Genomic DNA, 24,838 nt, shown 5'->3' with positions numbered 1-24,838 from the left:
AAATAGATGTAAATTATTATTTTTACTTATAATTAAATTAAAATTATAAAAAATTAATAATAAAATACTTCCTCCTTTCTAATTGTTTGAATGCTATTGATTTTTATGGAGTTTAAATTTTTTTTTATTTTAATATATTTAATATTAAATTTTAAAATTTTTTTATAAAATTAAAGTTTCATAATTTTTAATGTTAAAAAATTTTGAAATCATAAAAAATAATTTTAAAATATAAAAAAGTAAAAATTTTAAATGTTAAAAAAACATAATTTTGAAACGTCCCATAAAAAATATGAATAAAAAATGAGATGGAAGGAGTAATATTTTACATTAAAAAAATTTTAACTTTTGATACATATCAAATTAAAAAATATAGAAGAGAAAATTACATTTGTTTCAAAATAAATAATATATTTGATTCATTGTTTTTAATAGAAAATTAAATTTAAGTCAACAGCAACCAAATTTTAATTTATGACAATTTCAAAGTATCAAAAAATTAATAAATTTATTATTTTACTTAAAATTTTGAGTTTTCATAATAAAAACAAACATTTAACTTTTTTTTTAAACAGTTGTTATTTACGAACGAGCATATGACCAAAAAAGCTTTTTAAGATTTGTTAACTTGAGACAGGGAGAGCGATGATGCCCCGTGTTTACTAGGAAGTGGGATATATCTTCTAGAAGAGCGTTTTGTTGGCATGAGGGCAGGTTCCTGTTCCCACCCTTCCATTTCCATAGCTATAATATCACTGACACTGTCATCTGCTCTTTTGAAAACCGGATGCATATATGCATTCTGAAGGAATCCTTTCATGTTCAAGTTTGTTTCCCTTGCACGCTCCATTGTATCCTTCATCATTGCTTCCTGAAAACACACACAAACACACACCAAAAAGAAGATGAGATAACATATTCAAAGACAGCAATGGAACTATGGTTTCTTTTGTTGAACTGTTTCTAATAAAAAAAATGTGGGTGTAACGTACAACTGACCTGTCAAGGATATCTGAAAAAAGCTGGTTCATAACGCCCTTTGCAGAATCTTTGGAACCATATGGTCAACACAGGAAGGGTGATAAGCAATGGAGTTGACTGAGCAGCTTCTTTTGTGCTCAATAATCCCATAAGTAGCAGCAATGATACGTACATGAACATCAATGCTGCCCCACTTTCATATTCCTGATTGTAGACAGTTATGATCTACAAGTATGTATTAGAGCAAGAATTTCCGAGAGAAGATGAAACAACAGGAAACATTAACCAGGTGGAACTATTATTGAAAAGCCTAAATTCATAATGACCTGGATTAGTATTACAAAAATGCTGGCCGGAAGCTATTCTAGTTGCAACTTGAAACATGAGGCTATAGTCACTAGCAGGACAAACATGGCCTTAAAACTACGAGTTTTTCCCCTTGAAAAAGTAACAAACGTACTTCTGGAACATGTCAGTTCTTACCTGATGACGATACATGACATAAGCCAAGCCAAAGAATACTATTATGAAGGGAAGCAGGATAGGAGCTACCACAGCATAAACTAGACCAAGTAAGAAATAAAGTTGTATTTGAGGTTCGCCTGTATTGAAACCAATGGTTTCAGGATCCATCGCCTCTGCCCTGTCCTTTTTAGCTTAACCAAGAAGAAATTCTTTAAGTGATAGATTATTAAGGGTCTCAACCTCAGTATCTCCGCAGCAACTCCAGCCCAACCATCAACCATTATAAAAGTAATGAAGAATGTCGCCTTCATTGGAATTGAAACACCAATTGTCTTTGGTATCCTACAAGTAGCCGTGTGAGATCATATTAGAGAAAGACTTGAATGAGAACTTACTATCACTAATAGAACAGACAAACAGAGGATAGTTCACACAAGCAAAGTAAAAGTTTTGGTATTGTATGGTGTAGAAGCTAGTGAGAGTAATGAAAGAGCAAACAAACTGCTTGATGGATTAAGCTAATGGACATTTAATATTCTTGGCAAACAGTCTATGCTATACTCAAGGTTCAAGTTGTAAGCATCAAATTAAAGTTGATATCCATTACCCACGAAGTCTGCGTGAAACAAACCAAAAACGGAAACCAAGAAAGAGCTCATGAATCATGATTAAAATTTTGAGGTGCACAGCAGGAAAGAGAAGGTACTATGAATGTCATCATCAGCAAAGAAATGTATTCCATAAAGAAGAAGGTTATCATGAAAATGCAGAATGATCATGATGATGAATTATCTTAGAATCCATTTTCCGTTTCACTACATTTTGGTTTCCTTCTACATAAAAACAGAAAACAGTTTCTTGACTCGTTTAACTTCAGTGCTCACCACTTAGTGCGTGTTACCAATGTCTGTATGTGAGGGGCATACAATAAGAACTAGAAGCCAGTGAAGATGAATGGCAGTAAAGAGAAATATTTAACTAGAGCATATCAAGCTGTATTAACAATGTTATCACTTCTAAATTAGATCCTAAACTCTTAAAGTCGCTATGGACAAACTAGGCAAGATAAAAAAATTAGGACAAAAACTATGAATTTGCATGCACACACGTAAGCCTGTCCAACAATCATACTATACAGAAGAAAGCATATACAAGAACATACTGATTAGTAGACTGGTTAATAAAATTATTTAGCTGCTGAAATGCAGTTCCCGGAAATTATGCTCCCAAGAAAAACATTAATGAACAGGAAGAAATAATATCTACTTGCTGATCTCCTTTCTAGAGCCAATACACTAATAAATCCTTCGAACTTTGACATTATCATCAATATTGTGGGCAGAAATAAAAGAAAATTCTTCAAAGCAATCCCAGGAAGGAAACCTTGAATGAATGACTTTATGACTTCCCTGCAGGAAATATTGATGTTGTTAGTTTATATTGGGAATGAAGAGGAAAAATAATTGTATAAGGGAAAAGTTTTAGAAGTGTAATTGTCCACTAATAACCCAAAAGGTTGGCCTAACAGAAAGAAGTTGTTACCTTTCAACGGGGGTGTCATGGTCCTAGGTCCCTCTCCCTTTTGAACTTCTTCAATTTTAAAAATAATTAACTTTTTCTTCAAGGCAAGGCCAGAAATATTATAGAATACTACTATCAGGTATTCATTAGAAAGAAGAGGAAGAAGAAAAAGAAACTCACTCTTCAATTATAGGTTTCAGGAAGGGAAGCGCTTTCTCAATGCCTTCTATATTAGCAAGGGATTGTACTAACGTTATAGGAATCATGAAAAAGAATGTAAGGAAAAAAAGTGCAACAGCAATAATGAGCCTCCTAATTGTAAGAAAAACAAATGGAATTGCTAGGTTTTCCCAGTACACATCTTTTGGCTCTGGAGCCCACTCAGTCAACCACATAGTTGGGTCTAGATTGTTGAGTTTGTGCACAAACAGCAGCTCCCCTAGGAGTTTTGATTGATTTAGGGTTGTTAGTAACCTTCTCCCTCTAGGCAGACATCTGGCAGTCATTGAGGGAACCGATTAAGCAAATACTTCCAGATTACACAATTCGAAGACAAACAAATTGCTGATAAGTTGGTAGATTAACAAAGAAAAACCCAAAAAACCCCTCCAGATGTTAATTTCATGCAATAAAGTTGGATTAGAAACTGAAACCAAACGATTGGACATTTATGATGCATGCAGGCAGTTTAAAACTACAGATACCATTTTCACAACCTTGGTGTCTGAAACAATTCTTACCGTTCTATAATTGTCATAAGCTTCCGGAATAAAAAGGTGGTGGATAGGTCAAGTATTCGGGGTCTCAGATGAGTGTGATGAATAGATATGCCAGCTTCAAATAAAACTGAGCTTAGATTTGCAGGTAAGAGTTTCTCCATTGGAAACAAGAAAATGTTTGCAAAGAATCATGCAGTCATTAGAGAGAGTATGCAGCTGCTATCCACCCCTCCCCTCAAGGAACTTCTAAGGAAAGGAAAGTTGATATACTGAGACTTAGAAGTAATAACACATTACAGAAAGCAAGAAATGCTACTTACATCACTAGATGATCTCTCAATTTTGGATGTATAAAACTCGATTGCATCTACGCTGTTCCCCCAAAGGCCAAGGAAACCAGTCTGCTTGATAAAAGAGAAACTCGTCAAAAGAAGCCAGGAATAGAAAAGGAAAACTAGCAAGATTTCGTCAACTTTATTTTGAGTTGAATACTAAAAGATAAAATTAATTATACTCGAAAAGACAAAAGAAAGGGTAAAAGAATAATTCTAGACATGATATAAGCACATTATTTGTAAAAACAAAAAAAAAAAAAAAGAAAAAAAAAAAAGAACACTTTTAATGAAGGTCTCCTAGATGGATTCCTTTCATATTTATTTTGATAGAAGTCGAGCCAATTCTGAATTTTCTTCTTCGCATTGACCAATTCTGAAAGCTTGTTAGCATTATAAACAACCTGCAAAGAAATAATTACAAGAAAAAACCATAGAAAGATGTATTTCCAGCATTCAAAGGTGTTCCAATTAAGCTAACAAATTCACATATAACTGTGCTGCATTCAAAGGAGTTAAACCTAAGCTAAACATGCCCAACGATAAGTAAGGTTGTGTAGGATCATATAATTTTCATATCAATGTATAATACCAAACCAGGTAGTGATGTGGATGGTTGACAAGAAAGAAATGTGCAACAAGCTCAGTAACTGATTCATTGGGATCGGGTGGGACATTTCTGACCAGTACCTTTACCAAGAAAATGATGTCAGAAACAAGAATTGAACCAGTAAAATAGATTAAAATGTTGTAACATAATTTAAATCTTCGTGAGCCAGCAATAAAGAGAGCTAAAACTGGAATACTGTCTGACTGGCTTTTTCTTTTGAACTTTGGAAGCCAAAGGGGAAAATAAAATCAATAGTAAATCTCAATAATTGCTCAGTAAACATAGAATATGAAAAGAGGACATGTAGCTTCATATATCACTTTAGGATTAATAAAATAGTAGAATTGTGCTCACTGTAAATTGGCCAGGGCGCCGTTGTTCTGATGCAAGAAAATGTAATCTCATTGCTGCCACTATCTCATACTCTCTTTTCAGCACGTAGCATGTCCAAAAGGTAAAGACATAAGCTATTACCAAGTGTGTCCAAAATCTGCACGCAAAATATGTATTAAAAATATTGTAATTTATTATAAATATTATTGAAGCAATATTAGAAAAAGCAAACTAATTCAGCAATTAGAGCCTCCCAGAAGTTCGACTGAGGAGTTGGGAAAACCCCAATTCCATTATGGATATGGGTTTTTTCAGAAATGAGAAAGCAATAACTTTCCACATTACAGCAAAAAATGGAAGAAGAAATGGCAATTCAAGTTCATCATTCAGGACACCTACACTCCAAAGCATTCAAATCAACTATCTGGAAAAAGGGGTTTAAACATCTGTACAATGAAATATTCCTGCTCAGATATCTTATGTCTGAGAAATTTAACAGCCTTCCCTTCACATAAAAGTTTTCACCATCAAATTGTTGATACCAGGGATCCCAATCTGCAGATGCATCATATGTGATGCCCCTGACTGTTGAAACTCCTACAAGAGTGATGAAGACTACAAAAGCTTTATTAGAGACTGCCCATTTGCTTCTATTTTATGAAACAAAGCCCATTTTCTTCTATGCAACTTCCAAATGGTAAAAATTTTATTAATTCTAATTAATGTACGTGAAAACACCTAATTTGAAATTATAAGGACAAGACATAATACATATAACAATAAGTTAAGAAATTGCCCTAACTCTCAACTATGTCAGGTTTTTGTAGAATTTGTCAACCATGTCATAGAGTAGGTAAAGATAAGCATAAAGCATAAAATGTGAAGTTCTGCATACCTATGTGATCCAGTTGGAATATTTGATAGAGAGAGCTTATCTATATAGCTGTATGTTATATTTAAACTTGAATGCTCCAGGGTATTATTGGTCCAATGAACTGGTACCATGATCATAAATGCTAAGAATCCAATAGGAACAAAAATTTTAAGACTGCACTTCAATGGGGAGAAAAACAAGAAAGGGGAAAAGCATGGCGTTAGTCCAAGATGATAAAAGTAATAAATTATATCTTTGCTGTGTAAAAGGGATTTAGAATCTCAACCATCCATGACTGAAGGATTCTATGTCTTGAGGATGGCTGAGAATCGAGATTCAAGTTTGTATAATTCTCTTGAGAAAAAAAAACCAACAAAACTGGCAGTTAATAAGAACCCATGTCTATACATGTATATATATATATATATATAAATGCGTGTATGTGTGTCTGTGTGTCTGTGAGGAAACAGTATGCTCTGCAGCAGATAGATGCCAAGCCAATGACGACTAAACTAAGTCCCTTGAAACAACATGAAACCAGAAAAAAAGTACAAAACATTCCTAAAGTGATACCCTACTCTAAGTTTGCTCATTTTGAGTTTTCAAAGCCAATTAACAGTTTAGACCATTTCATTTATGTATTATCATTTATGTAGTAAAAAAAGTAAGGTATTTAAGTTTAATAAGCTGAAAGAAGTTTTTCTGATGATTGCAGATTTACCTTTTTGCTAATAAGAGTTTAACTTTGACATAAAAAAAAAAAAAAAGATCTATATATGCATACACAAGCGCACCAAAGGGATAAGATTTTCCTCAACTGAACACCAAAAGCTTCCCCAAAAAATAAATAAAACAGATAGACAAACCCTCTTGCCACTCTTTAAAAAGCTTTTTTAATCCGTAATCATTATTACAGAATCTTAGTTCAGCTAAAAGAAGACTAAGTTTGAATGTTCCTATAGTCCTACTTTCCATGCCTACAGTTCCACTTATTAATTTTCAGTTGTATCTATGAGGGTTGAAGCACCAAGTAGCCTAGATATTACTGCAGCTTGTTCAACAGCACAAATTATTCAGCCCCAAAAGCACCAACAAGTAAATCCTCAAGTAAACAGTAGAATCCGATCCATCATGGTCAATTAGCTCAGGCTCCGGCATTTGGAGTGCGGCACGCATCCAGTTCAGAAACTTAGTATATGACCTTAAGTCCAATTTCACAAATTTGCTTACAAATGCACCATTCACTAAAGGACTGCCCCTTAAACCTTTCAGATACCATTTTGGAAAGTAAACCCTATCATTCACAGGTTGAATCCGAAGAATTGCAAATGCCAAAAAGAAAGCAAATGCAGTGAGAATATTGATAGCTGCAGCAACTCCAATATCGTTTGTGGTAGCCATGTAGTTGCTTCAACAATGAACAATGACTACTTTGCTGAAAACAGAAAGGAAAATAAAAAAGGGTACAGCTTTAATCTATGCAATGAGCTAACAAGAAGCAAAAAGTTTAACTTTTGGCCCAAGTGATTATTGTTTTTTAGTTACAGGAAAGACCTACTACCGTCTTCATGAATGATAAAAATATGTAGTATAGTTTTAAAACTTTGGTACCAAAGTGCATGCAAAATAAAGATACTTTTTGACTTTTGTGCTAAAAATTTGGAAGAGGTGTTGCCCTGTACCAAAAGCAGCAAATGTTGAAATCAGAAGCTAATATCTTTTGGGTTTTCTCTTTTTTTTTTTTAATAAAATCATTTAAAAGAAAAAATTAAAAAAAAAACATTTTCTCGCAAGTTTGAAACTCATACAAAGCAATAGCAACCTCAATGAAATCCAAAATTCAAGAAATTTATTCTGAACAATAACATAGGAGAAAACAACCAAACAGACTGTAAGATTCGAAAGAGCTAAATTCAGCCTTTTTCAATTTTTTAAAAAAACAAAGATTATTAGAAGAAACAAACTGTCAATGCAAAGCGTTTTTTGCTCAGATTTTATCGGCAACCAAACAAACACTTATCAAGTCTAGTTATCTTTTACCTCCCAACTTCTTAACAATAAAGCAACCACTAAAGATCGACGTTGTTACCCCTACCAATCCCGAAAACGCAGCGTTAGAAGTCCAATGCAGTTCAACTTCTCGTCCAAAGCAGCCGGAACAGATCAGAAAACCTTAAACACTTAAAGCGCTTCTTTTTAAGTTTCTCTTTTGCCTGAAGCAATCGATAATTTGAAAATATACAGAAGAGAAAATCTAAAGTTTTCAATTTGTTCGGTCAAAATCAAATCAAGTGAAGTAGTAATATTTAGTACTGGGTTTGCACATTCCTTCTTTGTCTTTCTTCTAAAAGGCAAAAGAGCAAAGAATAAAAGGAAGCTGAGGTGGGAAGAATTTGTTGTTTTATATATCAACAGAGATGGTGGAGTAGGTTTTTCCTTGTTTTTTTTCAAAAAAGAAACTTCTGTCATGAAATCGTAGGTCGACTGGCATGTGGGAGAAAATGAAAATCTCCAACGGATCCCCCATTACCCAAAAGAAAAACCTGTCGTCTTTCACTTCCCTGAATCCATGAAATAATAATTTTTTTATATAAATGAAAATAAACAGATTTGGTCCATTTTATCATCGTTCATGACACGTTTTCTTATTAATTTTACTTATATCTATTACATAATATAAAAATTATCCCCTGTTTCAATTGAAGGGATACATCATTAATATAAAAAAAAAAATTTGTTTAGGATTAAAATCATATTTTGAGACTTAAGATATTTTTGAAAAAAATTGTTTAAAAGTTAAATAAAGGCAAAATGTTCTGAAACCTTGAAAGTTCTAGAAGCTTCACACAAAAAAAATTAGGAATAAAGAATGAGAATGAGAAGCGAGGTAAAAAGAAAAAAAAAAAGAAAAGAACCAAGAGTGGATTGATGATTGCCTATTTCGACATCGAATCAAGTCGACAATGGCTTAAATTATGGTAGAGAGTGTGGAGAAGAGATTAAAGGGGATAATAAAGAGAAAAGGGAAAAACAAAAAAAAAGGCCAATAAAAACAACCTTTCAACTGCTACAAGTACGGGATCCAGATCTTTACTCTAGGTGGCGGCAAAGTAATAATCAACTTGGAGTAAGCAAACGAGTTGGCCCAAGTCAGATCACCGATGTAAGCATAGCCCAAACATCTCAATCTACAAACGATGATTTTCTTTTGAAAAGAAACCTATAATGTAGGTGAGTATACCCTCTCTTCTCTTTTCTTTTTTTTTTTTGCAAGAATTTGGATCTCGTCTTAAATTAAAGCGATTGAATTTTATGCAATTTTCATTTTGGTTTTTATTTTTAATATTAAAAATAAAATATGAACCTAATGAATTTTAAATTTATTACTAATTTAATTATTATTCATAAATAAAAAATCAAACTCCATTACAAGAAAATAAATAAATAATGATAATTTTTTAGTAATGTTTTACTAATAAATGTCGTTAAATTTGTATTTTTAAAAGGTTAATGATATTTTTATCATAAACATCATTATATATTCATATAGCAATATTTATTAATAAAAACGAGTAACCAATAAAAATTAATGACATTTATTTATGAAAACGTCATTATTTAAAATATTTTAATGACGTTTATTTATGCAAACTTCACTAAATTTCCCCTAATTTGAACTATAATTCTTGGAGCCCCTTTTTTTCTCCTTTTTTATTTTCCCCCATTGTCGAGTCCTTTCTCCACGTGTCCTTCTTTTCTCCATTTCCTTTCTCTTCACGTAAACTAATTATTGAAATTCTATTCATCACCGAACTCAAAAACCCTCAATGCACTGCATATCCCTTTCATTTCCACCTAAGGTTTTTCTTAGAGCTCCCATTTTGACATTTTCTTTCTCACTTCTTAACCTTCAAAATCGTCGACAAGTAAGAGAGAGAAAGAAAAAGAAGCAAACATGGCCGCACTGAAGCTCCTCTCTGCTACGTTAGCATCGCTCGCCAATCTGCTGCTTTTCGCCAATAATTACCGCAAAAGCAATGAAAAATCGATGACCCTCAAGCAAAGAGAGAAAAATGGCCCTACAACAAGATGTATACACTTCTTTTCTCAAACAGAGTAACAAGTTTCTAGATTTCTTTCAACAAGTTACTGTAGCTATTGATTGTATTGAAACTCCAATATTTGTCAGGTTGATAAACTGAAGAAGAAGCTTAGACAGGAAGAAAATATTCATAGAGCTCTGGAGAAAGCTTTTAACAGACCTTTGGGAGCTTTACCTTTTCTTCCTCCGTATCTCCCTCATTCTATTAGTAATTCACCATCTCATTGACTTTTTGGATGTTGGTTTTTTTTTTTTTAATTTAAAGAAATGATCAATTAGTTTGAAGATCCCATATTGGTAATGCCCATGGCAGTTAAAGAAATTTGAAAGGAGAGGCAGAGAAAATGATTGAATTGCATATTTTGACATTTTCCAAACAGGAATTCTAATGTTGGATTCTGATTTTGTAGACATTGGAGCTTTTAGCAAAAGTGGCAGTATTGAAAGAGGAGGTCGTCTAGCTCCAAGAACAGGTGGTACACTTGAGACAAAACCTGTATCAAGAAGTTGTCTATATGTCATTGTCAAAAAGGAACACAGAAAATTCAGCTGATTTGAGTGAGGCTTGCCTGGATCATAGTTCTAAACCTCAAAAACCTAAAAGTTTAACTCGAAGTACATCCATAGCAAGGCATTTGCAATCCTTTTCAGGTAAGATTTTTGGTTTTTTAAATCCTATTCTCATGCCATTAACATTTGATACAAACACCTATTGAATTGGTATTGAATGAAAGTAGGCCTTAAAACTTTACTCATATTCTTTCAGATGATGCGAAAGGAAAAGAGAACCAGTTATGTACGAATTCCACAAAAATCAATAAGGGATCTTTGGTGCATAAAAGCCAATCAATAAGAACTCTTATGAAGAGACCTCTTATTGATTCAAAGCCAGCAGAAAAACGTTTAGATCCTCAAAAATTGCAGGCATGAACCAGTTTCATTTCCATCAAGTTATAGTAGACTTATTTGCAATTTAATAAGTATGACTTGTTTCACATGTTCAGCTACAATGCAGAATGAGAGACCAAGATAATGCTGAAGCAAGAAATATAAGCACTCTAGATGAGAGACCATTGGGAGACGATGGCCCAAAGAAAGTTTATGAGGAACTTGTAAAATGCTTGTCCAGCATTTTCTTAAAAATGAGTTCAACAAAGAAAAAGTCTACTGCAGAAAGTTTTCCTTCCTTATCATTGTTATGGCCCCAAGAAAACAGTGAAGAGACAGAATTTGGGAATCCTTAATGGTATTTGTTCAAATTTTAAAAGGAGAGATATCGGCCCATATAAGCATTTACTTTCAATTGATGCTGGTTCAATCAATCTAAATCGCACATCAAATTATTTATTTCTGCTATTCAGCTTGAAGTAAGTAATCTGTTATTAGGTTGGTTTTCTTTGTTTGCTTAATTTATTCTAATGGCTTTAAATATTCAAAAAATATTGTGATCGATTTATATAAGAATTGTGATCGATTTTTTTTTTTTTTTACATAGCAAAAAGAAAATGGTAATAACACTGAACAAAGGATTCAAAATGCCAATAGTTGGTCTGGGTGTTTGGCATATGAAAGGAAAAGACATTAGAGATCTCATCATCAACTCTATCAAGATTAGTTATTGCCATTTTGATTGTGCTGGTACTCTAGGTTTTTCTTTGTTTATATATATATATATATATATATATATATATATGAATCCACCTCGGGTTTTCTTTCTTTTTTTTTTTTTTCTATTTTAGTTGAACTCTGGATATTATTCTTGACTGAAGTTCTTTAGTTCAAATGTTGGAACAAAACTTGATCATAATAATTATGGAATGATAACTGTTAAGAATATTATGGAAAATAAAATGGTTTTCTGCTAAGCCGTTTTTATGTTTGAATTATACTAGGAATTGGGAATTCATTCTTGATTGAAGTGCCTGAGGTTTGTGATACTATCATACAAAATTTCAACTTTATGAAAAGTGTGGTGTCCACAATACTTTAGTTACATAGATTTATTAATTTGGTTATTCTAGTTTTTCTACGTTGCTTCAGCATTGTCTCAAATATTTTTATTATTTTTCTAATTTATTATCTTTGATTTTGTAGGTTTGCCTCCCTTGCACCTTTCTAGTGCATCAATTCCACTATTGAGTGGGGATTTAGATGGTTTATCTCATACAGTACCCTCATTCCCTAGGCGTAGGAGCTTTGTTTTGGTGCCTCGAGCATCAAAGGATGTGTCATACAGTTTTATATTATTATATTAAACTTTGTGGTACAAGCATATTAAAATAAATTATGTATTTAAATATTTATAATATTTATAATATTTAATTTATAAATTTAATAATTTATTTTTATTTCTTTCAATAATTTTTTATTTAATTATAATATTAATATTTAAAAAAGTAAATTTTTAATTTAACGACGTTTATAATAAAAAAATCCCACTAAATTATCAAAATTTAGTAGCATTTATGTTTAAAATGCACAAACACCACTAAATTACAAAATTAGCAATGTTTTTACGTACAAATATCACTAAATTTAACAGTATTTATATAAAAAAATCGTTAAATTTTGGTAATTTAATGACATTTGTGCTCATAAACATTATTAAGTTAACGGAGTTTTTTCTTAAAATGCCATTATTTTCCTTAACACAAGAATAGTTGACGCCAAAAAACATCACTAAACGTAAAAAAAAAAATGTCACTAAAAAACTATTCCTTTGTAATATTTTAATTTTTTTAATTAAAATATGCAAAAGGACAAGTCTACAGAGTTATTTGCAAATTAAAAGTGTTGTTTAAAAAAAAAAGTAATCATTAATTGAATTAGATTTTTTTATGAATCTTAACTTACTATATCTTTTGGTTTCTTTTTCTTCTTATTGACAAATTTGATTTTTTTCCTTCAATTTTTTGTGAAAAAAATTCTTTAATAGAGACTTAACTAAGGACATAATTTATATTTTTTTTCGGTATGTATGCTTCATCAATTAAGATTTTTATCTCAAATTGTTTCAAACTTAGACTTTTGTCTTCTTTAATGGTTTTTGCTATTTATATTATTAAAGAATATTTGGGCATATTCCTAGTATGTATGATATATAAGTATTCTTTTAGTTTTATTTAATTTTATATGTAGTGAAATTTTCTAAATATAGTTATAGATATATTTTGTTTTGTTCATTAGTGGATATTCTAAAGTTTGAACTTCTTTATTGTAGACTACTTTTTGACAAAGATTTTTATCCAAATATTACATCCAATGGTAAAATTTGTGTAATCCAAGTCTGTGATTATGACATGTATTCATTGTAAGTTCTATTGGAACCAAACCTCATTCTGTATCAATTTGTTTGATAAAAATTGCCTTTAGATTGCCAATTTCTTTTAATAGTTCACCTTTGGATTTTTGGTTTGATGTTTTTTATTTTCCTTGACACTAAAATTTGTGACTACAGGTGAATAGGTGTTTATTGATTGAGCCATTTCCAAAATCATCTCTAAATGAATAGGCTAGCAAGATACTACTTAAAAACTATGAGGAATGGTGAGCCAACTACTTCATTGTGTATGCTTAAAAGATAGTAATTTTAGTTTGCTTAACATCCAATATATGTAGATTATTTTGTTAATTTTAGTTATTTTGCTTCACTTCAACAATTTATCATGGGAATTTTTCATGTAAGATGTTAGTTTGCATGTCTTTAATTATGCCATCAACCTAAGTTTGAAAAGTATTAATAACTATTTAGGTTATCGCATGAAAGGCTTGGTTTTTTATTTTTTGTAATTCTATTTCTCCATACTTGAGTAGTTTTCTATTATATATGTACATTTTTTTTTATCTTAAATAGTTATGCTCTGCAATGCACAACTATATTTGTATTCCAAAAGTTTTTTTTTTAAGTTCAACTTTAATATGGTGATTTTAAAAACAAAAACAAGGTAGGGATTTTGATATAATTTTATATGCTTATAGGTCCAAAGATCTAAGATAAAACTTATAATCTATCGCAATATTTTTTTGTTTTGAATGCTTGCCTTATTCTTAAATGGAATTAGCATACAAAAATTGGGTTGCAATGATGAACTAATAGTTTATGGATTTGGTAAAAAGCTCTAGGAGGAGCTTGTTTATACCTTGATAAGTTCAAAGCTACAATGTGCATTGCTTAGGCTTTTTTATTAGATAATAATAGAGTTTGGCTTTATTTCTTTTATGTTGGATTATTACTATGGTTTCAAGTTTGAATCATTTATTTGGCTTTAAAATTAAATTTTCTTATGCATTGATCAATGCATTTTTTAAAATTGATTCTTTATTTTTTTATTTTTAGGTCAATATTAAAGCTTTTATTAGTGCTGCAAGTGATGACATTTATGGGTTCTTATTTCTTTTTTTATGCATGGTAATTAAATTTTCTACAATATTGATAGTTGCATTTTTTTTCAAAGTTGAGTTTTTTTTTTTTTTCCATTTTTTGATACTGTTTGCAATGTGATATAGGTTTTTGGTTACCATAGTGTATTTTTTTATAGGTCTTTTTTTTGTGTTCAAAATTTGTTTACAATGTAGTACAATTTTTTTTTTTCCTTTAAGATTTTTTTGTCAATATAAGTTGGCTGGAACTATCAGTTTTCTTATTAACTTTTAGGCATGAACTATCATTATAAATTAGTATGAACTAACACATTTTCTACAATGAGAATTTTAGTAAATTTTGTGCATTCATGATATCATGCAGCTGAATTTGATTATCTTATATAATTATTAGTTTCATTCATCATTATTCCAAGAGATTAAGTTAGAAAAGCCATGACATAGTATGGAATAGAGAAGAGGTGTGACTTTCCTATAAAATTAAGTAAAGCACTTTCTTTTTTTGGTCCTAAAGAGCTATTGAGTGTAGAGGACAAATAAAAATGTATATTTTTATTTGATATGATGTATATAAATGTTTCATTCTTTTTTAATGATATATGTCTTTTTATATGCTATTTTATTTTATTTTTGTTCTATATATTTTGTTGCTAGAGTTGGCATGAATAGTTATTTTGGTATAATTTTTGCTATTTATTTGCCTTGAATAAGCTTAAGAGATTGTGTTTTGTAAATTTTTTTTCTAACTTCCTTCGTTTTTTTTTTTTTCCTATATAGGTTGCTCACTCAATTTTTATCTAACTAAATTCTACAAATGCAATTTGTTTAAATCATTACGAAAATGTATGCTTGAGATTTTAATTTTTCTATATAACTTTGTATCCATATTACATTGTTTGGACCACTTATATTGCTATCTACCTACTCTTTCATGGTTAAATCTTTTCATTGGCCATATTAGCATTTTAAACAAGATGGATTTATTCTAGATTTTCATGATCTAATTTAACAATTTTGCTTTTGGGGTAATAGCCATTAATATCTACAATAACAATAATAAAATATATACATTCATGTTCAACTTTTTTTAAGTATATAAATTCACATATATATGTTCCAAAAATATTGCATTTTTCCTATCTCTTTGAATTTGAATACTATCATGAATATCAACATGCTAATATCTCCTTAAAAGTTAAAAAAATGTTTAAGTTATTAATGGTTACATTTTTAATTGACAATAAATTATGGTTGTTAATGAACCATTATATCATTTTTTTATTATATCCACTTACTTTAGTAACATAACATTTCCTGATAAAAATTTTGTCATCTTTTTTTAAAATAATTTTCATGATTCAATGCGAGTTCAAATCTAGTGATGATTATGGACATCAAATTTGTCCGATCACAGAAAAATAATAAATAAAATAATAATAATATTATTAAATACAATAATAAAAATTAAATAAAAATATAAAATACAAAAATATAAAATACAAAAAAATATAAAAATACAAAAATATAAAAATACAATAAAAAATAAAAATAAAAAATAAAAAAGGGGCTGGTGGCAGTGGTGCCTGGCACGGCACCGCTGGCCACCTTACCCCACCCCTCTAATCACCTATATTGTTACCCCCTTACTCTACTACCCATACCTTATTTACTACAATCACTGTTAGATAAAACAAAAATAATAAAAAAAACATAGGGCTCGTGCTTGTACCATATGTCGAACCCTGTGCTACGTACGGTCGAAGCTTTATAAATAGAGCTCTTAGCCAAACCCTGAAACAGGGGATAATGAAAAAGAGAGGAGGGGACCCTACTAAAAAAATATAAAATTTTTCTGTCAAAAAAAAGAAAAAAAAAACAAAAGCCACAGTACCTTGGAACGGGGAACTTAGTGCCAAGAGTTCTTGCAAAAGAGAAAGTACAGTCAGTTTAAAAAAAAAAGGAAGTTATAATACCTAAAAAAAAAATTTCACAGAAACTTCGAGAGCAGATCTAAGGAATTTGAGACACTTCCAGGTGCACCTAAGCTCAGATCTGTGCTCAAGAGGCAAAGAGAAATATTTTGGTGTTTTTGGACATTTTTCAACGACTGACCGGCAACTACCAACGGTGGCCGAAGTGATGACGATGGCGGCTTGATCGGTCTGTCGATCGACTAGAGAGAGGAGCTCTGAAGAGTGTAGAGAGAGAGAGGGGAGGAGAAAATGAGAGAAAATTTTTTTTTTTTGACTTTTATAAAAAGCTGAAAGCCAAAACGATATCGTTTCATTAAACGCCTAAAACGACATCATTTTAACCCCTGAAGATCTACGCGTCAACCCGACCTGCGACCCACGTCTCCTTTAGCCCCTGACCGGTCCGTCCGAACCATTAAAATAGAACCGGACCAACCCGAACCGTTGACGCTAAACCGAACCACCGGACCGAACTCGAGTTGACCGGTCCGGTTTAGGTAAAAAAAATTATTTTTTGAATTTTTTCTTATTTTTTATATATTATTTATTGATATTTATGTATATTAAAATATTTATATTTGTTAGATTAAATGATAAAATTTTTAATTTTGTTAATTTTTTAAAATAAACTTTAAAAACAAAATAAAATAAAAATAAATTTAATAATAATACAAAACTAATAAAAAATATAGGAAAAGGAAATTCTTATCTGACGATAAGATTCAAAGATATTTCGAGCAGTGATACCTATGAAATCTTTAGGTGAGAAGATTTTTTTTAAATACTACCAGTGTATTGGAGTGTTTATAAAAATTTTTTTAATAAAATAAAAAATTTTCTTTTTTTTGTTATAAAATGATAATAATAAAATTAATTAATAATATAATAATAATAATAATATAAAATGAGAGAAAAAGAAATTTTATCCAATGATGATATTCTAAAAGTATTCCGAGTAGTGATACTTTACGAAATTTTTAGGTGAAAATTTTTTTTTAATGTTACCAGTATATTAAAATATTTATAGAAAATCTTCAATATAATAAAATTTTTTTTTCAAAATTTCAATTGAAAAAAAAATCAAATAAAAAAATTAATAAAATTACCAAAAAAAGAATAAAATGTGTGCATAACATGGTAATATTCTACATTGCATGCACGACATAATTTTTTACGAAAAATAAATTTGAGCCTTTAAGGATGAAATTCTAAGGTATTCCAAGAAGTGATACCTAAAAAATCTCTAGGTGTGAAAAAGTTATTCTGATGTTACCAACGTACTGAAATATTTTAAGAATTATTTCGATAAAAAATGTTCTAATTTATCTTTCTCGAATAAAATTTGAATAATAAAAAATAATAATAAATAAAAAATCAAGAAAATTATTTTTCAAATATCGAAAATGAGACTATTTTTTATCAAAATCCAATGATAATACGTAATTAATTAGTACCATTTTAAATGGGTGTTGTAGGGGTATTAATCCTTCCCCACACATAATCGACTCTCAAACCTAGACTGTTACGCAGACCTTAAAATTATCATTTTAATAAATTTTAATTAATTTCATTAAAAAGATATATTTTAATAGATAATCAGTCACACATAGTAAAAAAAAGATTGGTGAAAACTTCGTTATTTATTTTTATTTCATTTCTAAATTCGTCAGACGAACACAAAACTGTTATGATAATGGTAATTTTTGAAAAAATATTAATTCATAAAATATACATGTCTCACATACATAATTTATGATTGAATAAGCTATAGATTTAGTCAAAAGAAAAAATTATCTCATTCATACAGTAATTAAATTCAAGACCATAATTAATAGAATATATTAAAAATAAATAAAACATATATAAATTTTTTTAATTCGTTTGTAAACTTAAAATCTTCGCCAATGTGCAATGATGCTTACCACATCATGATAATTTTTAAATATAAATTACTAAAATGTTACGTCCTTTTGATGTTTCTCTATGGTTAAAAAAAAATTCAAAAAATAGTTTGTAGGATGATTAACACACCTTATTTTTTGTTTACATCTTTTTTTTTTAAATTATTTTTAAATGAAATTATTTAATTAATTTTATTTTTTCACATCTCTTTCACTTTTATAATTTCATATTTACAATTTTGGAGTTTTTAAAAATTTTTGAATTTGCAGATCTAAAATTTTTAAAAAATTTTTGAATTTATATATTTAAAAACTTTTAAAAGTTTTCAAATTTATATATTCAAAAATTTAAAAATTTTTAGGATATTTTTTAAATTATTTTTCTTTCAAAACTAAATGTATTTTTTAATTTATCGAATATAAAAATTTGATAAGTTACATAATTTATCGAAAATATATATTTAAAAGCTTTAAATTTGAAAGAAATAAAATAATAAATAATTTTACTTAAAAAATTTTTTTAAAAAATTAAGTGTGAAAAAAAATATTATATTTAAAAATTCTCTAATTTGTTATTTTTAAAGTTTACAAGTGACGTGACAAAGATATATGTCACAATAATTTTTCTTCTTTACTGATTTGTTCCATGAAATGACAGTAAAGAAAACGTTCAGAAGCAGACAGCCTGCTATCAAACCTGACCAAAGCTTGAAGTGCTTCATCCCCAACCCAAAGCAACTAAAGCTTGAGCGGCGTCATCCCCAACTCAAAGCAACTAAGCTTCAAATCTGCCTTTCACAGCGCCACCTATCGGATCACTGTATTTGCCAGTTATTATTAAATTTATGTGATTCTTCTTTTGAATTCCGATCATGGACAATTTCATAGTACATCCCATTTGAGGAAATGTGCGTCAAATGAAAAATACTATTCACATGATAAATATTTAATATATATATATTGTCTTTTTCACAATCACAAGGAATCATGCCTCATAATTCTTGCAATAGATAAAAATAATTACACCTGTCTCTTTGATTCATGAATTTATGTCGACAGCCGCAGTATTGATTTTTTTTCTTTGAATTTTAAACATGAGCCCTGCGAAATAATGCTGATTTTGGACTTTACTGGAATCGGGAATTTAGGCTGATATTAGTTCTTCGGGTGAAAGGCAATGTCCGTGTCCTTCAACATTACAGAAAGCCCACAAGAATCACATGGAGCAGTCCTTGAGCCACAAATGCTCTCATTCTTTCTTTCTCCAATTTCAACTAGGCCCTTTCCTTCCTTTCCCTCTGTTTTTTTTCAAGCGTCTCTCCCTCTCCTAGCACAAAATCCATAACTCTCAAATGTAACTTTTATTTGATGATCGAAAAATTCGAGTTTGCTTCGTTATATTTGTGTTTTTCTTTTTTCTTTTGTTAAATCGTTCGCAATTTATGATGTTTAATAAAAGGTATTACAAAGTTGGATTTCATGTTGGTCTAGATTTTTTTTTTTCTAATAATTGAGGATGCCAACACTAATCATTGGTGTTCCCTCTTTTCATTAAAAAAAAAAAAAACTACGGTGATCGTTGGAATTTGTTGGCTGGTCAAGATTCAGAAAAGGGGTGGGCGGTTTGATTTTTGGTTTCTGAGTTGGAGAAAGGTCTGGGGCTCTGGGCATTTTACCGAATGGATAGGCTGCGTTTGGACAAACATTTAGGGCTTGTTAAAGTGGGGCTTGTTTTGCTAGGTTAAGGCCGCCAGATCGATTGATCAAAATCGAACTAAATCCCAAGTGAACCCAATTTGAATATTGATTTCTTTTCCCCGAAAAACAAAAAATATATTAAAAAATTATCTCTTATATTATTGGTATAGTTTTTAAAACTTATATATATAATAAACATTTAAAGATTTGAACAAAAATTTCTCAAAATATTGCTCGCTTTTCCAAAATGAATATTATTTTCTTAAATATACCTTTGATTGAAATCTGTTGATGTAATATCTTTCATTGAAGCCTCTTCAAACTTAAAAAATGCACCAGACGTTTGAAGCTGCCAAATTAATGTGCATAGCAAATAGGAGCAATTAGAGATATGGCAGCGGAGCTTTTTGATGCACTTATGATAGAGAATAGATGAGTTCCAGCAAAACTTTAGCTAAAAATCCAATCTGATCTAAAAAAATATGTTAATGAGTAGGCTTTATGGTTATAATTGTTAGGCCAGACGTCTAATTCAATAATCTTATAGGGAAGTGAAAAAAAAAATCAAATAATAAATCATATTCATGCATCGGGCCTCTTTTTTTCTCTTTCTTGATCAAGAAGAAATTTAAAAATAAGAAGTTTATTCCATATTTAAGGTTAAGGTAAGTCATCAACTCATAAAAAAAAATTATGAATTTTTTAAAACTCTTTGAACCTACAAATCACCTACCGACATAAAAAAAAAATGTAAAATTTGAACTTGGGTGCTTTATCTTTAGATTCTAAATCTTAATCACTTGCTCCAATTTTTATTAGCTTGCCTCTCTCTTTTGTGTCAAAGGACTTTAAGAGTGCGCGTATTTAGAGTTGTGATCAAATTGGCTGCATGTCTGATCTGCACCATCTTGGTCTCTTTTAGCAAGGGAAGCGAGCCAATGCACCTCAAGAAGCTCTTCAGTTTCTAAACATTGTTCTTCGTGAATTACCCGCTACCAGGTACTGTCCTGTTGGCCGTTCATTTTATTCCCCTGACCTAGGGAGAAGGCAGCCTTTGGGTGAGGGATTAGAAAGCTGTCGTGGTTTTTACCAAAGCATTCGTCCTTCACAGATGGGATTGTCACTGAATATTGATATGTCTTCGACTGCTTTCATTGAGCCATTGCCAGTTAATGATTTTGTAACACAATTGCTAAATAGGGATGTTTCTTCTAGACCACTATCCGATGTTGATCATGTAAAGATTAAAAAAAAATTTCTTAGAGATATTGGCGGTAAAATTGACTCTAGTAATATTAAAAAAAATGATAGAGATTCAATTGGTTATTATAGTAGTTAAATTAAAATCAATGATAAAAGATATATATTTGGATGTAAATATAACAATAACAGTAAGTTGAATTATAAAGAAAAGAAAAATTATTATTAAAAACATTAATTTAAAATGTATAAATTATTTAATATTTATAAAATTAATAAATTATTAATAAATTATTTTATGTCAAATAATAATTTTATTAATAAATAATTAAAAATTAATAAAAAAATATTAATATATCAAATAATATTTTTTTCTTTATTTTTTCTTATTTTATGTAGGATTGTTAAATAACAAAATAATCTCCAAAAATTTTTATATAATATTAAAATTTATTTATTTATTAGTTTATTACATAATAAAATTTATTTTTTATTAATTTGTTTATTTATTAATTTATTATAGTAAAATTAATTTATTATATTAAATTAAATAATAATAAAGTTATTTCATAATTTTAAATAAAAAATCTAAATAAAAAACTAAAAAGAAGAAATATTTTAATCACAAAAATCTACCCATCTTTACAGGCTTACATGCTTAAATAAAAAAATTTATTTAATGAATTGGGACCACTAATCCTTGCTAGCTTCTACTAATTTAAGAGTAAAGAGAAAAAAAAAAAAAAAAAAACCAATATCAGTTGGCCCCTGATGAATTTTTGGTTCGGTAGATCATTGAACTTGACACTGAGAATGTCGCTATCACATTGAAATCAAAACATTCAAATGAATAGCTAATTCAATTGATTTTTATTTGAGAGTTGAATTTTATCGCACCGAAGATACGGTGAGATTCAAACTGACTTTTAAAGGAGTAAAGGTTGAAGTTACACACCGTGGAAAAATATTGACATCACAAGCAACTAGAGAGCTGATTTTTCCGGTAGATGAAAGAGGAACAATGAAATCTGTTGTGAAGTACTTTTATGAAACCTATGGTTTCATCATTCAACATACTCAATGGCCATGTCTACAAGTCGGAAACCAGCTGAGACCAAATTATTTGCCAATGGAGGTATGCAAGATAATTTCTCTTATTTTTTTTGTAGAAATAAAAAACGCTTATCAAACAAAACCTTATTAATTAATAAATATTCTAAAATATGTGTTAAATTTACTTCAGCTTGTACATTTTGAATCCATCATGTCAAAGAGTTTGTTTCTTCAGCAATACTATTATCCTTTTGATCCAAGATTCTCCAAATATTGTCCAATGCATCCTTGGCAGCCCTGTTATGTGCAATTTCCTTTTTGAGCCCACATGCACCTCTTCCCACAAGTTGGTCATCTATGAACACATCGAAAGCTGTGCTTTCTTTCCATAAATCTACGAATTTCACTTTCAAATTTCTCTTCTGGCACACTTCGTACAGCTGGGTCACTGGGTGTATCTCCAGTGTCTCTCGCCTGATTATGGGCTCCAACAAATCCTTGAACACCTATACAATATTCAAAAGAAATATGTAAACTACTGACGAGAAGTTCAAGAAATTATCAATGGTGAAAGTTAAAGAAAAATGCGAGGTACCTTCCACACAGTATCAATGGAGGAATTGCTGTCAATGAAAACGGCCCCGATGGTGGATTCAACAAGATCGGCTAACGCCTTTGGCACGTCAATCAGTCCATTGGAATGCAAAGGATAGCACTGTATTTCTCTAGAAAATTGTCGAATCTGTGGACCCTTTTAGATTAGATTGTAGGAAGAAATGACCAAATCAAAGTCAAGCACACTTGACCCAAATATAGAATTACCAAATAATGACCCATACAGAAGAAGATGCTTTGGGGACTTGAAGACAAACCTTTTATGGATGCCTCTACTCACGAAATCTAATTAGCATCCAAATCTGCAAGGAATTCACTAAGCTACAAACCTTAATTAAAAACATAAGACAATAATTCATGATCATTTAAATGCTAATTTATTCATTAAATATAGATTAAGTCTCATTTGAATTTCATCGTAATGAATTTTTTATTGAAATTAATTATATTGTGAAGTGCATTTGAAATACATTTCATACTGCAATTAAACTCACTATCTTTTTAATTTGTCACCGGAGAAAGAGTCATTTTCATTTTTAATTTTATCGTAATATCGTAATTACATAAACTTATATTTCAATCACTTATTTTTATTGTATCTAATTTTATCATTAAATAACTAATTTCACTAATATTATCATTTTTAATTTTATCATAATCAATCATATCATTTAATGAAATAGATTTTAAATTTGTAACTTTACGTTATTATAATATATTCCCACATGCAATGAGAATTGCATAACGAAAATAAGATTGATAAATTGCTTTTTTTTCTTTTTATTGGTTTCAACAAAAGGCATCACTACTAATAGTAAATTACTTTTTCTACGAATATAGGATCGACAATTATATTGATTGAGTTTTATGAATGTAAACAATATTTATGATAATGTATTGACAAAAAACAAATAAAAAAAAGAAATAAAGAAGACTTTAACTAAAGTTTAAAAAAAAAAAAAAAGAATTGAAACTCTTTTTCTACCCCTATATGCATAGGATCAAAACTGAAACTCTTTTTCCACTCCAACTGGTCTCTTGGTTCAACTAAAATTTAATTAACCAAAGTTTGACAAATTACCAATGAAATTGAAAGGAAATTAAATGTCGGGATCCTTCAAAAATAAATATAACTTGTAATTCAAGCGAAAAAAGCTCAAAACTTTGCACGTGTATTTGAAAATGTCAACTCGGCCTAAAATCTATAAACTAGAAACATCACTATCAATTAAGATTTCAACAGTTAAAACTTTACTCAAAACTCCTAACGATTCAGAACTATTTGATTAACTAAAAAAAAGACAAACAAGCATCAGTTGATTCATGAAAGTTACTCATAAAATATTATAGTCAATAAAATTGAGATTTAAACTCTACTGCATGCAAATTTTTTTTTTTTAATTTTCAAAGCTTTTGTTAAAAGAAAAATCAAACTCCTAAACGAAAATTAATGTAAAAGGCACTTACTTGCTCCTCATGAAGAGGTTTCTTGTGACGCAGATAGCGATGTAGCCCATGTTTAACAGCGACACGAGCCAATTTCTCGGTGTTGACATTAGCTGCTCGGAGCCTGGTCAAAGCTCCCGGCGGCAAATCAGGGTATTCAAAATACTGCTCTTTGGTGAAGAGTAGGTTAAGAACGGAGTCACCCACGTACTCTAACCGCTCGTTGGAGAAGGCCTCTCCTAGCGAAGCATGTGTGAAAGCTTCTTCTAACAACAGTTTGTTGTTAAACTCGTAGCCCAGGATCCCTTCCACTTCATCGAGGTTCCGCGACGAGTTTATATCTTGGGTTGACTCGATTGCTGACTGTATGTCTTGCAATTGCTCCAATGTTTCATCCTCTAGGGTTTCCATGGGTGGAGATCATTGTAAATTGCAAATGGGATAGGGTTGATGAATTGAAATTGCTATTGTTATTTATTTATTTATATAAGGAAAGAGATTTGGATTATAGGAAAAAGTTGAATAATGGGAATGTCGGTTTTGAAAAATAATAATGCCAAAATATTATTAAGAAACAACAGACAAGAACCAACTGTTACGACTCCTACATGGATTCGAAATTGGATGTTTTGGGT

General features: G+C 30.1%; 1 protein-coding gene and 2 pseudogenes across 2 annotated transcripts; 1 reads left to right on the top strand and 2 right to left on the bottom strand.

Moving 5' to 3' along the window:
- Window positions 1–608: 608 nt before the first annotated feature.
- LOC111313138 (hyperosmolality-gated Ca2+ permeable channel 1.5-like) lies at window positions 609–7,298 on the bottom strand (annotated as a pseudogene). The gene is made up of 12 exons (XR_016332417.1): window positions 6,929–7,298; window positions 6,409–6,414; window positions 5,857–6,009; window positions 4,983–5,118; window positions 4,616–4,708; window positions 4,303–4,422; window positions 4,007–4,087; window positions 3,148–3,462; window positions 2,609–2,855; window positions 1,465–1,788; window positions 1,000–1,206; window positions 609–871 (listed from the first exon to the last, which is right to left on the bottom strand). The product of XR_016332417.1 is annotated as a hyperosmolality-gated Ca2+ permeable channel 1.5-like (transcript).
- Window positions 7,299–9,872: 2,574 nt separating this feature from the next.
- On the top strand, window positions 9,873–12,125 carry LOC111313137 (uncharacterized; annotated as a pseudogene).
- Window positions 12,126–22,345: 10,220 nt separating this feature from the next.
- On the bottom strand, window positions 22,346–24,614 carry LOC111313136 (ribonuclease 3-like protein 3). Its single transcript, XM_022913832.2, has 3 exons — window positions 24,225–24,614; window positions 22,738–22,884; window positions 22,346–22,648 (listed from the first exon to the last, which is right to left on the bottom strand). Exons 1-3 carry the CDS (start codon window positions 24,612–24,614, stop codon window positions 22,352–22,354), a joined length of 834 nt encoding a protein of 277 aa, XP_022769567.2. The 3' UTR covers window positions 22,346–22,351.
- Between the last annotated feature and the right edge of the window lie 224 nt (window positions 24,615–24,838).

This window comes from Durio zibethinus, chromosome 23 (assembly GCF_047325235.1).
Source record: "Durio zibethinus cultivar Kanyao isolate XHJ-2024 chromosome 23, ASM4732523v1, whole genome shotgun sequence".
Classification (NCBI taxonomy): Eukaryota; Viridiplantae; Streptophyta; class Magnoliopsida; order Malvales; family Malvaceae; genus Durio; species Durio zibethinus.
Note: the sequence above shows the minus strand (reverse complement) of the source record. Positions and strands in the feature narration are given on the sequence as shown.